The 15,381-nt window shown below is 37.2% G+C and overlaps 1 protein-coding gene across 2 annotated transcripts in view; it reads left to right on the forward strand.

Moving 5' to 3' along the window:
* Window positions 1-15,381, forward strand: part of PRP40C (pre-mRNA-processing protein 40C) — a 41,199-nt gene extending 25,818 nt beyond the window's left edge. The window contains exons 11-18 of one of the 2 annotated variants that reach the window (XM_089140864.1): window positions 1,410-1,550; window positions 1,664-1,770; window positions 3,373-3,496; window positions 9,387-9,530; window positions 10,554-10,700; window positions 11,792-11,914; window positions 12,959-13,288; window positions 14,000-15,047. In XM_089140864.1, the coding sequence (XP_088996990.1) occupies window positions 1,410-1,550; window positions 1,664-1,770; window positions 3,373-3,496; window positions 9,387-9,530; window positions 10,554-10,700; window positions 11,792-11,914; window positions 12,959-13,279 (1,107 nt within the window). In that variant the 3' untranslated portion in view covers window positions 13,280-13,288; window positions 14,000-15,047. Of the gene's footprint in view, window positions 1-1,409; window positions 1,551-1,663; window positions 1,771-3,372; window positions 3,497-9,386; window positions 9,531-10,553; window positions 10,701-11,791; window positions 11,915-12,958; window positions 13,289-13,999; window positions 15,048-15,075 lie in introns of those variants that run through there. The other variant, XM_089140863.1, reaches the window with a different exon arrangement.

Below are 15,381 nucleotides of genomic sequence, written 5' to 3' on the forward strand. Positions count from 1 at the left end.
TCTGGCCTTTATTCTCTATTTCTGTGGTGCAGTTTCACGTTTGCACTAATTTTTTAGTTTGTCTGATCCAAAATGTGTTTACATGGAAATGTGATAAAAATCATGCTAAATTTTATTGGAAATCAATAAGAAATGGCTAGATTTTATTAAGATTTTAGTCTGAAACTAATATTGAGATAAGGCAGTCTATGACAATTTAGTAAATGGTCATACTCAGTGCCAAGGCTCCTGTATATAGCAAGGTTTAGTTGTTGCTCTTGTTGTCTTTTTTTTTGGGGGTGGGGGGGGGGGGGGGGGGGAGGTGTTGTCAGATTTACACAGCCTTACCGCTGTTTCCAGAGAGGTTCTTTCCTGGATCTATAAAAACTTACCAACACTAATCAGGTGTGACAGAATTTAACTGAGAATCAGAAAACGAAAATCAATGAGATATTTGAAAGGACATGATATACATTGTAATTCCCACTTGGAATAGAGTAGGAAATTAAATAGATTTTGTTGGGTTGTGAAGGTTTTGAGACGATCATGAATCATTATAACTGGGAAATAGGACAAAGCAATAAGGACAGAATGAGATAAGTTAAATAACTCAACAGCCATAAAAGGGTTTCTTTTGGGTAGGAACTCCTGGATATGAGGAGATTGGGTCAAAGCACACCAAATAGTGAAACTATGTTAGGAATTTAGAATTGAATCAGATATTGTCAAGGAACTTTCTGAAATTTTCATATACTCGAATTCCAGGCAATGGTGAACTTTTTTGAAGAACATTTTTCGTCATAGAACTAAATCACTGCTCTCTCTTGGCCTGAAAATTTTGGAAGAGGTACTATACCAAACCTCAGTTAAATTATTAGGAGTGTTAAACCTATAACAGTGAATATCTCTATGATTAGTGGAAGAGACCTTGTGCAACTGGATAATGAACTTAAAACAGTTTTGGGCCTGAAGTGTTTTCAACAATCAACTCTGGTGGTATGTAGGTAAGTGATGATGTATTTGAATGGCCTGGTTTTATGACTACTGAGCTGTTCTATCCAATTTTATTATCATTTTTTTCTTTAAATGGGTGCCTAATGGTGTCCAATTTCTCATTTAATTTATCTGAAATTGCAGCTATAGGATATGTTGCTCTCTATGTTAGTTATAATGCATCACCTAGGCATCACAGCACCTTGGTCATGATCCAACTAGCTAGTTTGCGTTGTCCCATTTAGGGGGAAAAATCAGATTCAACCTCCTATTAATTGTAGAGTTTGATGGTTGAGTCCTCTTCACTCTAGTCAAGGATGTCAGCAGCATGTGTTACTGTACCATTTCTGTAGATAAAACTACTATGCTGATACTTCTTAGTGGAGTTCTTTCTTTGCCACCAGTGCTCTTAATGGAATTGGTTTTACTTGTTACAGGCAGTTCCAGGTTATAGTACTCGAAGAGCATTGTTTGAACATTATGTCCGGACACGAGCTGAAGAGGAACGCAAAGAAAAAAGAGCTGCTCAGAAGGCTGCAATTGAGGGCTTTAAGCAGCTGTTAGAAGAAGCTTCTGAGGTTGTATAAGATTTCTGTGATCAAAATATGTGCAATGCTATTTCTAAATTTCATTACAGAAAGTATTCTGGTTTAAAATTCTGAACAAGCTACTGACTTGGTATACCTTTCAGGATATTGATCATAAAACTGATTACCAGACATTCAAGAAGAAATGGGGCAAGGACCCACGGTTTGAGGCCTTGGACCGGAAGGATCGAGAGATTTTATTAAATGAAAGGTACTGATTAGTTGAAACAAGGCTTCTTGTTGTTATTAGATTCTCTAGTCTGTATCATAGTTTTGCTCCGCTTGACCCATCTGAAATTGAAGTTCTGATTCTCAGACCCATTTCTGTTGGTTTCGATAACATCTTTGCCATCTGGACTTACTCAATTGAGGGTACATCAGTTGGTGTTGCCTTAGTTTTTGGCCCCTTTACGACTGCATGAATGCATGATCACCTTGCCTCCTTGATAACTATAGAAACTACCGTCTTAGGTGTTCTTTTTCAGTCTAATGATTCAAACTTTGCCTTCACGCTTAAATAAGCATTCCCTGTGCTAATCCTCCCCTATCTTTCAATTTCGCTGGATTTGACCAAATTTTCTCCCCATTTACTGTAAGATTGGTTTTGCATGTGTTGAAATGGTCTCTCCAACCATAATTTAAAACGTTGGTTTAGATTATACAAGAAGGAATATAGCATTCAAGTAGATTCAGCTGTGTTGGACTTGATTGACACACTAGCTAGATTAATCCTTCAGTAGTGGCATATACCATCCCGTGTTTCTGCATTTGTAACAAAGTCAATCTTTATAGCCCGCTAAGTCATTACTATGAGGCTCAGTTAGATGTTTGCTTATTGTTTGTTGAGAGCCTTTTACACTTCAAGTCACCGTGCACATCCTCCTCATCCACCATATCATCCTTGATCCTCCTTTGCCCAGCACCTTTAGTGAGTTTTAGGGATGTCAACCATTCACTAATGGTCAGGCTTATTTGGGCAATTCAATTTTAAACTTCACGTGGAAGTACCTCCCTGGACTGACTTCCTCATCAGAATCCATTGAATCACCAAAGCTCGGTCCACACTACTTCCAAGCTGAATGCCTCCAGGCTTGTTGCAAGGTGACACATAGACCTTTCAGTTCAACCATCCTTGAATCTTCGATGCCAATCAGACCCAGGAAAGCTAGGACAAGGTTCCTAGTTTCTGTAAACAGGAATCATGGCATCTGGTAGCAGTGTTAGTCTTACAAGTCGAAAATCATATGAAATATGTTGCTGACTCCTAGTTAATCGACAATAAGATTCTTGATTGAGAATTATTGACTTTATTGATTAATTCCTCACAATTGCTTGTCTGATTCCTATCTAAATATGCAATTGATGATACATAGTAGATCAGATAGTTATTGCTTAGTTGATGCCTTAACTACTCTTCTCAAGCCTAAATATAAGCATCTTAACCTTATATTTTCGTCTTGTAATTTTTTGAGTGGGTTAAATTCTTTATTGTATAGCCTGTCAACAGAGGTTGTATTTGTTTGCTTTGATTAAGATTGTCAGATTTTGTAGCTTGCTTTGACTTGGACAGAGTGCTGGTAGACATTATATCCAGTTTTGTCTGTCAGGGAAGTACTTATACTGGATTCATAGATACTCTTGAAGTTGAGTTTGCTCCTTAAGGAGTTTTCGATTTATTCAAGCTTTTTACTGGTTTCATTGAGTTCTTATTCTGGTTTGAGTCTAAGTGGTTTCTTCTTTCAATTATTAATTTTCTTTAGACTCTTATCTTGTTTCGTTAGTCATGTAAAGACAAATTTGTATGTTCCTACAGGATTCTTCCACTGAAGAAAGCTGCAGAAGACAAGATTAAAGCAATACGTATGGCTGCTGCCTCTGGCTTCAAATCTATGCTCCAAGAAAGGGGAGATATAAATACAAGATCTCGTTGGTCGAGGGTAGGTGTCTGTTTAAAGTTAGGATTGTAAATGTTTCCTTACGTCGTCGAGGCATGCTTTGTTTTCTGTCCAGAGACATGTTTTGATTCTTTGTTAATCTTTCTCCATCTTGATAGCTGTTTTATTTCAATCACCAACCCCTCCCCTCAAAGAAAAAAGAAAAGAAAAGAAAAAAAGAAAAAAAAGAAAAAGGAACAAAACTCTTCTAAAATAAAAAAAATGAACAAAACACTCCTAAAATTAAAAAAAGAAAAAACAATTTTTGGTGGAAAATGGTCAATATTGTGGATGCCATCTATACGAGAACCATTACACCAAAAAGGTTTATGGAAAAATGGATTGGCAATTACATTGAGTTTTGGGAAAGTCTCCTTCACTAACTTTGGTGGAAAGTTTCTGTCACTAGAAGCTATTCATGCCTTGTGGGGGGCTGATTTAGTTGTAAACTTGTCCCGTTAATTCAATAAGTAGGTTATTTCTGGAAGCATGGAAAAAAGTTTGAGGGAAACTCAAGTTTTGACCTTGTGAAAATGGGAAATTTCGTAGAAACTTCAGACTTTTTTTTTTTCTTCCAAATTTTGACATCAAGTTTCGGACATGTTATAGCGGGTATTTTGTGTGGGACTTTGAATGTAAGCTAATTAGAGTTTAAATAAACATTGGCACATCTGTTTTGCTAAAAACATCAATGTGGATATGTCATTCAAAGTATATAACATCAATGTAGAGTTTTCCGACAAATACACTATAATTAGACTACTTAAGTGCATAACATTCAATATATAACTTCTAAGTTCAGAACATCAAATGCGAAGTAACTGACGACAAGAGGGAAGTACAGCTTAGTGCCAAAAGGAATGCCTCGGTGGACCCATTCCATGAGCTGAGTAGTACTATGCCTGCAACATCCTTTGCTCCGACCAACGAACGTAGACATCCCATGACGTATTATGCCTATGGTTTTTGAGGCAATCGACAATTGCAACTCTATAAGTTCAGTCATCAACATGCCAAAGATAATCAGTTTGAGGGATATACAATTTGGATAGGGAAGTTTTGATGGAGAGGGTATTGGTTGTGGTACTTGGGGAAGAAAATTTGGGGAAACCACGAAACTCACAAGAAAAAGTTTCAGATTTCCACAAATTTTCCCATTTTCACAATGTCAAAACTTGAGTTTCACTCGAATTTGTTCTCATGAACCGGCTGGTCCAGCCAGGTCAAACCAGGTTTCAACCCAGTTGGGAGAAATTTCCCTGTTTTGCATGGTTTCTTCGAAATTTCAAAACCTTGGACTTCTTTTTGTTCCCCCATGGTTTTGTTTTGACTTTTGAGCTCCTAGAAATGCGAAATTCGCTTGAAATTTTGAGGGTTTCGATCGAATTTTGTTCCATGCCTGGAAGTCAAATTAGTGCTATATGGCCCTACCATGTATGTGGAACTTTGGCGTGTAGTTCAAGCTTTCTTGTGAATTTTGAATTACCTTTGAGTTTTATCAAAATGTCTTTCTTTAGCTTTGTTTGATTGTACATGTGTAGGTGGAAAACATAGAAAGCAAGAGGGGCAGGTAGAGAGTTGTACATGCATGTTGGCACTCTCCACTAGAAACTGTTTCCAGGAGGCTTCATTGTTAATATTATTTTCCCTCTTTTGTCATGCTCTTTTTTCCTAATCTAAGAAGTCTAGAATTCTATTACCATAATATTCAAGGTGCTAGGGGAATCAAGGTTTCAGAGAAGGTTAAAAATACAAGGTGAAACCAATTAGGCATCCAAGGTTCCCAGTTCAACCAAGGCACCTGGATGCCTAAGGCATTGCCTCCTTAGCAACTCTGCTATTTATATAGGCAATAAAATAGATAACTTTATTTTGTTTGTCTAACATCCTTGTTTGCCATTCAAGGCAACAACAATGTTTTACTTACCCTCGCAGGGTGAGCTTCACTATGCATGCATGAGTCAATTATAACTTTGCTAAAGCAAAGCATTATTATGGTCATACAAAGCATGTCAAAGAACTTATGGTACATCTTCTTTACAGTTTCCATCCTGGTTACATAATAAAGTATCTTGTTGACTGCAGTATGTCTGAATAACTTGAGGTGATAAATTCTTTTGTATACTTCTTACATGCTAAGTTACACGAGTACAACATTTTGCCTATGGGTTCAAAACTTGGAAAACGCTGACTCCTCCCAGATCCTGCAGTAATGGGAGGCTTGTGCATTAGCACATCTCTTTTATTCTTCTTATGTCTCTAACAAATTTATTTTTTTCCTTGGCTTAACAGCCCACCAGCTCTCCTCCACCAGAAATGAAAAGAAGGTTATTAATGGTTTATAGGAATCTGAGGCATCTTGATGTTTGTGCACGTTTGTGACATTTATTATATTTAAGTGGGAGGGTTAAAATTGGTGCCCTTCCTATTTCTAATGGTTTATAATGTAAAGTTAGATATCACTGTACTGACCCAAGTAGGACCAGAGTTATTACCCAATATAGGTAATGATGCTAGAATGTATAACTAATACTACAGTAATCAAACAATAACTGTATCTGTTGCTGATATGCTGCCATGTACTGACCCAACCCAACTGGGTTTCTAGGCAGAGATTATAGGTCCAATTTGAGTCATGGGTCTAGTAGGATTTTAGAAAATATATTATTTGGGTGAAATAATATCTCTTTTCATTTTATTCTGTTTATGTTTAAAGTTTGATTCATAAGGATATTTGGTTTCTAATTACTTTTAGTGTCCTAATTGAATTTTTTTATTAGCTAGAAAAATAGTCTTATTTTTGGCGTCTTTTGATTTTCGTTATATATAACATAATCTCCATTGGTGGAGACTGTTTGGAAATATAAATTGAATTTATGTTTGTGAAAGCCTGTTGGATGGGGTGTGGGTGGGTGTGTGAATACTTCTCTTCCCCTGCTCTTATGCTTGTTATCTTTCCCTTGAAACTCTTGTGTTTTTTTAGGCATCCCCTGTCACCATATGGGCCCGCCATTGAGTGATATCAGAACCAAAAGATCCTCTCATTCCCTGTCAGTCTTCTTCCCTATCTTCTCTTCTGATACTACGGCGTTCCTTGCAACAGTGAACAAGAAAAAAAGTGGGGGGGGGGGGGGTTGGAGGTTGAATTTTAAAAAAAATGAGAATCATCTCTGTGAAGGCAAAGGTTGATTACAAAGAACGGGAAAAAAAATAAGAAGCGCACCTCATCTTGTTGCAATTAAAAGAAAAATGAGAATCATCTCTGTGAAGGCAAAGGTTGATTACAAAGAACGGGAAAAAAAAGAAGAAGCCCACCTCACCTTGTTGCAATTAATCTAGTTCAATTGCACAAGTAAAAGAGGGGTTGGGGATGGGGGAGAAAAAAATGAACAATTTTGCCAACGCTTTGTTTTCCCAATTTTACCTGCTGGTAAATCTTGGATCATTGCCCATCTAAGTCAATATTTGTGGATGCTGATTGTATGGAGCTGACATAGAAAACATGTTGACATTACCCTCTATTGCAGGGTGTAAAACTGAGTGAGAGCCTAGACAACTGATATAATCTAATCAGAAACTGGTTGATAGTTTTCTGAGGATCGAACGTACCCTTGTAAATCTCATGTCAAGGTGAAGGCTGCATGCATGTAGACGTTTCACATGGTAGTAAAAATAGAAACTATGGATGGAAAGTGGGAACTTGGTGAAAATAAGAAAAATTAGCCATCAAGTACGGACTAAAGCAGGATTGAGTGGGAATCTTAATGTGGGGAACCTGTGCTCTGGGTATCAGTTCCAGTGGTTGGTTTCTGAGGTACAAAGGCTTGAAGTTGGAGCAGAGTTAGGTTTGATATGAAGGCAGCTGCCGGTAGTGATTGGGAAAATTCTTAATTTCTCTGAGATCCAGACTAGCATTCCATCTCAAGCTGGTAGAGTGGGACTCTATGGGGGATTCTAACCTGGAAATTGAGCAACAATTAGTCCTTGGTTGCAGAGTCATATTAACAGTGAGTCTAAAAGAGAACTCCCAGATCTGGAAAACTGCACCTCTGGATTTCTGATGTGCTATGACTATCTAAAACTACTGGCAGATGTAGGAATTCTTCCCAAAACTAGCACTAGAATGTGGGTAGGTTAATTTAGGGATTCCCGTCTACACCAGCACCATAATCATGGTAATAGTTTAGGGTTTTTTAAATATAATTCAGCCTTCTACTCTGATTTGTAATCGTAATCGTGATAGGGATTTGACCATGCTAAGGTATGGGTACTAGTACTGCTTTGAAAAAAGAGTCTGACTTCTAGTTTGGTAGCCTAGGATGCCGAGTCCTAACATGTGGATTTATGCGTGATTTTTACGGTTGCTGGATGTAGAGAGCTTTTCTAGACTTCCCAAACCCTTTCCATCAAATTCTTCTGCCATCTTTAGATTACTGCCGGACAATGGTATTGCACAATGCAAATACTGACTTCTTCATCAATTTGTGGTGAGGGGACTTTGAGTCCATTGCATTATATAGAATTTATTTTCCACTAATACAGGAAGAGGTATTCACCCCAGGAAGGAGGAGGAAAAAAAAAAGGGAAAAGAAGAAGAAGAAGAAGAAGACTTGAAAGGGGGATAACTAATTGGCAAGCAACCCCCCCCCGCGTCTCTTCCCTTCTCCTTGTATATTCACACCTCTTCTTCTCCTCTTTGTGGTTTTGGTAACAGATTATTTATTTTAGAAAAAACCCTTTGCAATTCCCATCCTCTCCCTCTCTTCCACTTCTGGTATGTGCAACCCCCTGCTTTTCGTCCTCTTTTGGGATTTTGGTAATAGGTCATTTATTAAAAAAATAATAATAATAAGAAAGAAACCCCCCCCCCCAAAAAAAAAAAAAAAAAAAAAAAAAAAAAAACATATACACACAAAAAGAAAAGAAAAAGGAAAAAAAGATAGCTGAATTATGAACTTACAGGAAAATTTTACCAAAAAAATCAACAAATAAAGATATATGTTGACTTAAGTTAAATAGAAAGTAATTTAAGAAAACAACAGCTTATTCTCAGGTTTAATCCCCACAAGCTGTTGGGAAGAAAAACCCGAAAACCCCCAGCCATGGGGCAGCACATTGGTTCAGGAGATGGACCACCCTTTCCATGGTCTTTGCAGATGTACTTAAGTCCCTGGAGTTTGTCTGCATTTGTTAGGATGGTATTGACCCTTATCAGCTTAAGGTCAGTTATCATATTTGAAGAGCCTGCACCTGCGTTGTACTGAGCAACTGGTAAAGTCAGTGCCTCCATTCAACTTTCCAGGGATCAGTATTTTATGTCTTTGAAAATGTTATGATGGGGGTGGGGATGTCTTTCATATCCACCTAAATAATCTTTACTGGCATCCCTTGATTTAGAACAAGGTTGACAGAACTGACTCTAATGTCTTTGGATTCTTAAATGTTATTGTTTAGCTTTGGAACTCCCAAACTGCACCACCACAAAAAATCCAGTTGTGCAATACAGCATTAATTTATTTTGTTGCGGTTCATGGATTACAAATTCGATAAAAACAAGTAGAAAATATTGTTCATTTTCTTAATAAGCAGTATGCATTTTATATATTGGTATTGCTATTTTTAATAGTATGCATTTTATATATTGGTATTGCTATTTCTAAAACTTCAAACAAAATTTAAATGGACTATTTCTAGCCTTGCATGTTTCAAATATTGAATAAGCAAATAATGTGATGCCCAAAAAAATTGATAAAAATAATACAATGGTGGCTTTTTGATCTGTTAAATGCAGAAATATGTGGTTACTAATATCTTTGTGTCACTATGAATCTTATTTCAAATTTCAAAATTCTCTTCAAGTAATCTTTTTTCGTCTCAATTGTAACTGGTTTAGGTGAAGGATAGCCTAAGGAATGATCCAAGGTATAAGTCTGTTAAGCATGAAGAAAGGGAAGTCTTATTCAACGAGTACATATCTGAATTGAAGGCTGCTGAAGAAGAAGCTGAGCAAGCTGTGAAAGTCAAGAGGGAGGAGCAAGTAAGTATATTCTCTGTTTTTCTTCTTATGAATAATTCAGTTGAATTTTGGGAATGATAGGGTAAAGAATTTAGGTTTACATATGATGATCAATGGGGTCCTAGTATTGCAAATGCGGAGTAAGAAATGCACGCATGCCAGCTGAAAGGGGTTTCAAATAGTAGCATGCCCTATTGTGCTAATTACCCAAGATGAAACCAATCAAATCATTTTAGCCTAATCATATGCATGATGCATCTTTGGATTAGTTTTAAGTTGCTGACATATCCCAAAAGTAGAGGTCTGCTTTGAGATGATGGTGAGATGACAGTGTTAAGGGATGGTGCCCTCTATGGCCATCCTAAATGATGATGCTTGTTATTTTGGTTTTCCTGATAGACAACTGTCACACTACTTTTTGGGCATCCACATCACTTAATTGTCAAAAAGTATAGATCTGATATTCTGAATGTCTCAATTTGAATATTTTGGATCTAGAAGTGAGTATGTGGAGTGGTAAAGCAGATACTTTAACACGGTGCCTTCGGAATTTAGTCATAGATATCGAATTTAGTAGAATATTTTGATACAGTATGCATGCTTTTTATCTTGGATATCATATTTATTACAATTTGTATTTTTGCTTACTTTTAGTTGGTATTTGGAATTTCAATCTATAAACAAGCAAAGGAATGTTCAGCATTCCCACATGACTAAGTAGGAGACCACTACTCTAGACTATCAGTTGGATAATTTTAGGCATCTGGACAAGTCATTTGTTGTCGAACAGCTGAACTAATATGATGTGCAACTCCTTTTCTCCACTTTTTTTTATCCAAGCAATTTCACCTTATCAGACTCACCTTTAATATTCTGATAAGTGGCTTGTCAAACGGACAGTCCTGAATTGCAGTGAATTATACGCTTTATTGGGTGTAGAGATTTCTTGCATGCTTTTTTCTGTGTAGGATTGGTACATGATTCATCTAACGTTTTCATGCATCTGGGGGAATAGCTGGTTGATACACTTGCATTGGTCACTAGGAAAAATTGAAGGAAAGGGAGCGAGAAACACGGAAGCGAAAAGAGAGAGAAGAGCAAGAAATGGAGAGAGTGCGACTGAAAGTTCGTCGGAAGGAAGCAGTCACTTTATATCAAGCTTTACTTGTGGAATCAATTAAAGATCCTCAGGTACTTTTTAGATCTTTATTGGAGTAATGAGTGGTATTGAATCTGGAATACTATCTATTCAATTGACTTTGAACCACCCATGATGGTTGTTCTAAATTGTTACTTAATCTTTCTCAGAATCAGGCCAAATAGAGAGGTAATTCACAATATGATTCTATTATTGTTTCTTTTCCTCCCAGTTGTTGCCAGATGCTATGAGCATTTGCTGAATGATTTACTATTGGAGAAATATTTAACTGCAATTCTGTGTTATCAGTTCACTGCCAAATTTTTGAATCTCTTGTGAATCTCTTTTATGAAAAAGCTCGGTTATTTTTTTCCCTCATAGAGCAGTGTGCCTTCCTTTTCAATAATAAATTTGTGAACTCCTAAAACTAATGCTTGTAAGGCTGATCTTTATGTTCACTCCTGAAGGGGGTGACTGCTCATCTGTTTTGGTTGTCGAACATTAGTATAATAATGTTAATTGTGTTGTAAAGAAAACTCTTACATTTAATGGGAGCATGACTTGGATGTATGGAAGCACAGTGGGGGTTGTGTTGTGCATGGAGGAGGAGTTTTGACTTCTTATCCTCCGAATTATTGAGGAGCTTTTTCCAAATCTCCTACCCTTGAGCACATCTTGCAATCCATCAGTGCTACCAAAGTGAGGTCACTTAGCTCTTTGAAAGATATTGAACCCAATGGGTTTCAGTGTTTTTAGGGATGTCTATTGTCACAATGCCAGAGCCTTGTGACTAGACTTGAGTAAAGCAAGAAGCACAGAGATATGCCCTTTGAAAGATATCTATGTATTTCCGGATTTTGCCATCTACCCTTTTGTTTGAGTCTTTAATAGTTTGTGTAGGTTATAGTGATTCAATTTGGGTTTTCGGGGCCCTGGATCTGCGTTACTTTACCTTCTACATTAAATGCTTTTCAACGGTGCTTCTGGCCAAAATGGTTCTGTTTAGGTTTACTACATTCAGGATTGGATGGTAATATTTGATGAAGCCTAAATAATGATATGAATGTTTTTCCCTGTCTTCTTCTTATCTCTTTTTTCTGAGTTACTTGTTGTAATGCTAATTATGTTCATTCTTTATCTATAGGCATCTTGGACAGAATCAAAACCAAAACTGGAGAAAGATCCACAAGGACGTGCTTCCAACACTGATTTAGATGAAGGTGATTTGGAAAAGCTATTCCGGGAACATGTAAAGACTCTATATGAGGTAATTTTGCATCGTTCTCTTTGCAGCTTCAATTTCTCCACTGTTATGTGCTAATATTTTCCTTAAATTCATGGCTATGACCATTACCTCCAAATGGTCCTTTCATATGCTGGTACTTGACTGGAAAAATCTCTTCTGACAGTCTGTTGTGAGCAAGCTTTCATGTCCTGTCAATTTAACACTTGCAGAAAGCTAATCTGACTGATCATTTGATTGGTATATTACCTTTGAATTGGGCACTTGATTAATTTTTTGGTCCACCATTTAATGATTTCCCCTTTTATATTTCCAATAACTGTTGCAGTGAATCATCTTGTCTAATTCATTGACAAATTATGAATTTTTAGATGGCTGTAACTTCACACCCACACTGGTTAGGAAGCCTGTACCTATATGTCTATGATTGTTCCCACAAAACATATCAGATGGGGCCTCAAATTTGTTGACTGTTTGGGCTTGGGCTCCCCTATTCAAATATCAAGGTTCAGCTCAGATGGACAAACATTTCTCAAGAATATACATTGCAAAGCTTAGTATTGAAAAAAAATGCTTTAAATTAGTGAAAAAGATAAAGTACAAGGAAATGTATTGAATGCATATTTGATTGAATTTTGCTTTGAAGTTTTGTACATGGCCAATCCAGACTGTAGCCCTTCTTATTTAATTATTGAAGTTTCTAAATAACCCATCCACATTGTAGCATGGCCGTCGACACTTCCTTGTTCAACTCTGTAGTGGACTTTTTGGGGGAAGAGGGCTATGTGCATTTTTGAATTCAGGCATATGCAGTGTGCCTTCTATCTGTTTGCTACATGTTTGGTCCTCTTATGTATTATAGTTCTACATGTTAGATCAATCATCTATCTTCCATAGGGTTATAACCTTGTCATATTCATTTTCTAAAAGGAAATAAAATGGAAAACTAGGACACAAACTTAGCATGGTTCATCAACTGAAATGTCTTGACTATATCACTATACTACTTCCCTGTTAGCTGGACATGATCACTACTTCTGATGTTGCTGAGACTAATTTGATTTACAGCGCTGTGCACGTGATTTTAGAGCTCTGTTAACAGAGGTCATAACTGGTGAAGCAGCATCACAAGTCGCACAAGATGGGAAGACAGTTTTCACTTCTTGGTCCACAGCTAAATCCCTTCTCAAATCTGATCCCAGATACTCAAAAATGCCGAGGAAAGACAGGGAGACCTTTTGGAGGAGACATGCTGAGGAAATGATGCGGAAGCAAAAGTCGGCAACTGATCCAAAGCAAGAAAAGCACAATAAAGATACAAAGGATCGAAGCTCTTTTGATTCAGGGAGATCACCATCAGGGACCAAGCGAACCCATGGTCAGAGATAAGCTGTGAAGGTAAGGGACTACACTTGCTATCAGTTGCTTTAATGAAGTTTGTCAGCTTCCACCATTATGATATATAACAAACAGATCTGGGTTGTCGTCCTAATTGTCATTGTGTTTTATGAATACTTTTCTATACGGCAATCAAGTGCACTGATGTAATGGTTTCACAGGAAATGAATAACCTAATTATTGCATGCTTCATTCTGTATTGCACTATGGGACCCCTGCCCTGCAGTAAGGTTTCCTGTTAGCCCGTACCTGTCTGCTTGTCAAGGGCTTTCACATGTAGACATCCTGGTTGCAGTCTTCTGAGCCGACTATCTACCAGCCTATGCTTTAGTATCCTGGTTAAATATGTTGATACCCACTAAAATTTTGTTAAGAGCCTCAATTCCATTTGGCTGTTCAGTTGTGTGGCAGCTTTTTGTGATTTGGGCCTTGTACTGCTAGGTCTCATAACTGAATGTTCCGAACAGTTGAAATAGGTTTGGTCCTACCATAGAGGTGGCTTGAACATAAGTTGGCCTGTTCTTTTGGTTTACATGAATGGTTCAATTTGAAGATGTTTTAATTTAAATTTGTCAATTGAAGGTGCTACCGGTTGAATTCCCTTTTAAAATGGAATGCTAGTTAGAATTTTTTTTCTGAAAACTTTTCTGTTTCTTGGTTCTATCTATTTCTTAGGTTTCTGATTTTGTCCTAACTGTAATTTTATTTTAGGTTCATGATTCAGTTCACAAAGATTCTTGACAGTACTCTTATCACATCTATAAAACAGCAAAGAAAGATGGACCATGGGATGGAAACTCCACAACCATGTCACTGATCGAGTTGCAATCCAAAACAAGTGGGGAAAATGTTAAAACTGAGATCAACGTGACAGCCAAGTTTCGTTCTGGTTATTTATGAAATTTTGGATTCCTTCCCATGCTTATTTTAGGTTGAAATTTTAGCGATGTGATGCATATCTAGTCATTTATCTCATGAATTCTACTCATTCAAAATCTCTGGCCCTTATTTGCTTGGGCTCCCCACCCCTCACGGGTCCTCTCTGTATTTTTCCCTCCTTGATAATAAATTCTTCAACAATCCCCCTCCCCCCTAACCAAAAAAAGTTACATTAGAAGTTCACCAAATATTCTGTCACTGAGGTTTCCCCTGTTTTTCGAGATCTTTTTGTTCGGTTATCATTTTTTGGTGGGATATGCCAGTTAAATTTGGACCTTGTTTCAGTCTTGCACATTAAATGCGCAAGACAATCATGCGGTGCATCTCGGTCCTTCAAGATCGAGATCTTGGTCGAAATTTTGGAACTGCTTCATGACGCAATACTACATGCGTTTATGCACGGAGAGATTCACTAGATTTTGCCCCCTTTTTTAGTGAGGAATTCAATGAATTTGATACTCTTGAGATATAATATTGAAAATGTTGCCAATATGAGAGGAAATTTTCATTTCCATTATGATAGGGTTACATCACCTGTCTTACATCCAAAAGATCCGATTAAAACCCTTTCAAGAGAGTCAAGACAATTTGAAGGGTTGTTGCAAATATTGATAATTGGATCTTCTAATGCAATTTGATAGAATTGATATATTTTTTTAACTTTTTGGGTGGAATACAGAATTTGTTCCACAACCCATGAGGGCTTTGAGAATCCTTGGTCATATAGAATATAGGTTTGTGAGAAGTTTCCAAACCTGCTGAGTAATAAAGCGAAATTGTGATCTGAATTTTTCCTTGAACCAAAGCCACTTTTTGAATTTGGTTTGTAAATTTTTTCTCTTTGGCAGTGAAACATGATTTTGACCTTAATCATACTCAGACGACCTTAGTGAAGATTGAAGCTTTAAAGACTGCAGAGACGAGAAGCCAATGGGATTCAGTACATGTGTAAAGGAGTGGCTGACGCCCTGATTTTTTTTTTTTTTTGGCCAGAAGTTCAACATTCATTCATAACCTTCAAAGAAAATACAGACACAAACATCAAACAAAAGCAGAAAAACAAGACCTGAGGGATGGGTTGTCGCCCTAATTGACTTAATAAAGAACAGGTGCCGTGATTCAGTAAAAAAGGTTATCTTTGTGGCTGATAAATT

The sequence above is a fragment of the Hakea prostrata genome, chromosome 11 (genome assembly GCF_041222555.1).
Source record: "Hakea prostrata isolate BN-2017 chromosome 11, UWA_Hpros_2, whole genome shotgun sequence".
NCBI classification, from domain to species: Eukaryota; Viridiplantae; Streptophyta; class Magnoliopsida; order Proteales; family Proteaceae; genus Hakea; species Hakea prostrata.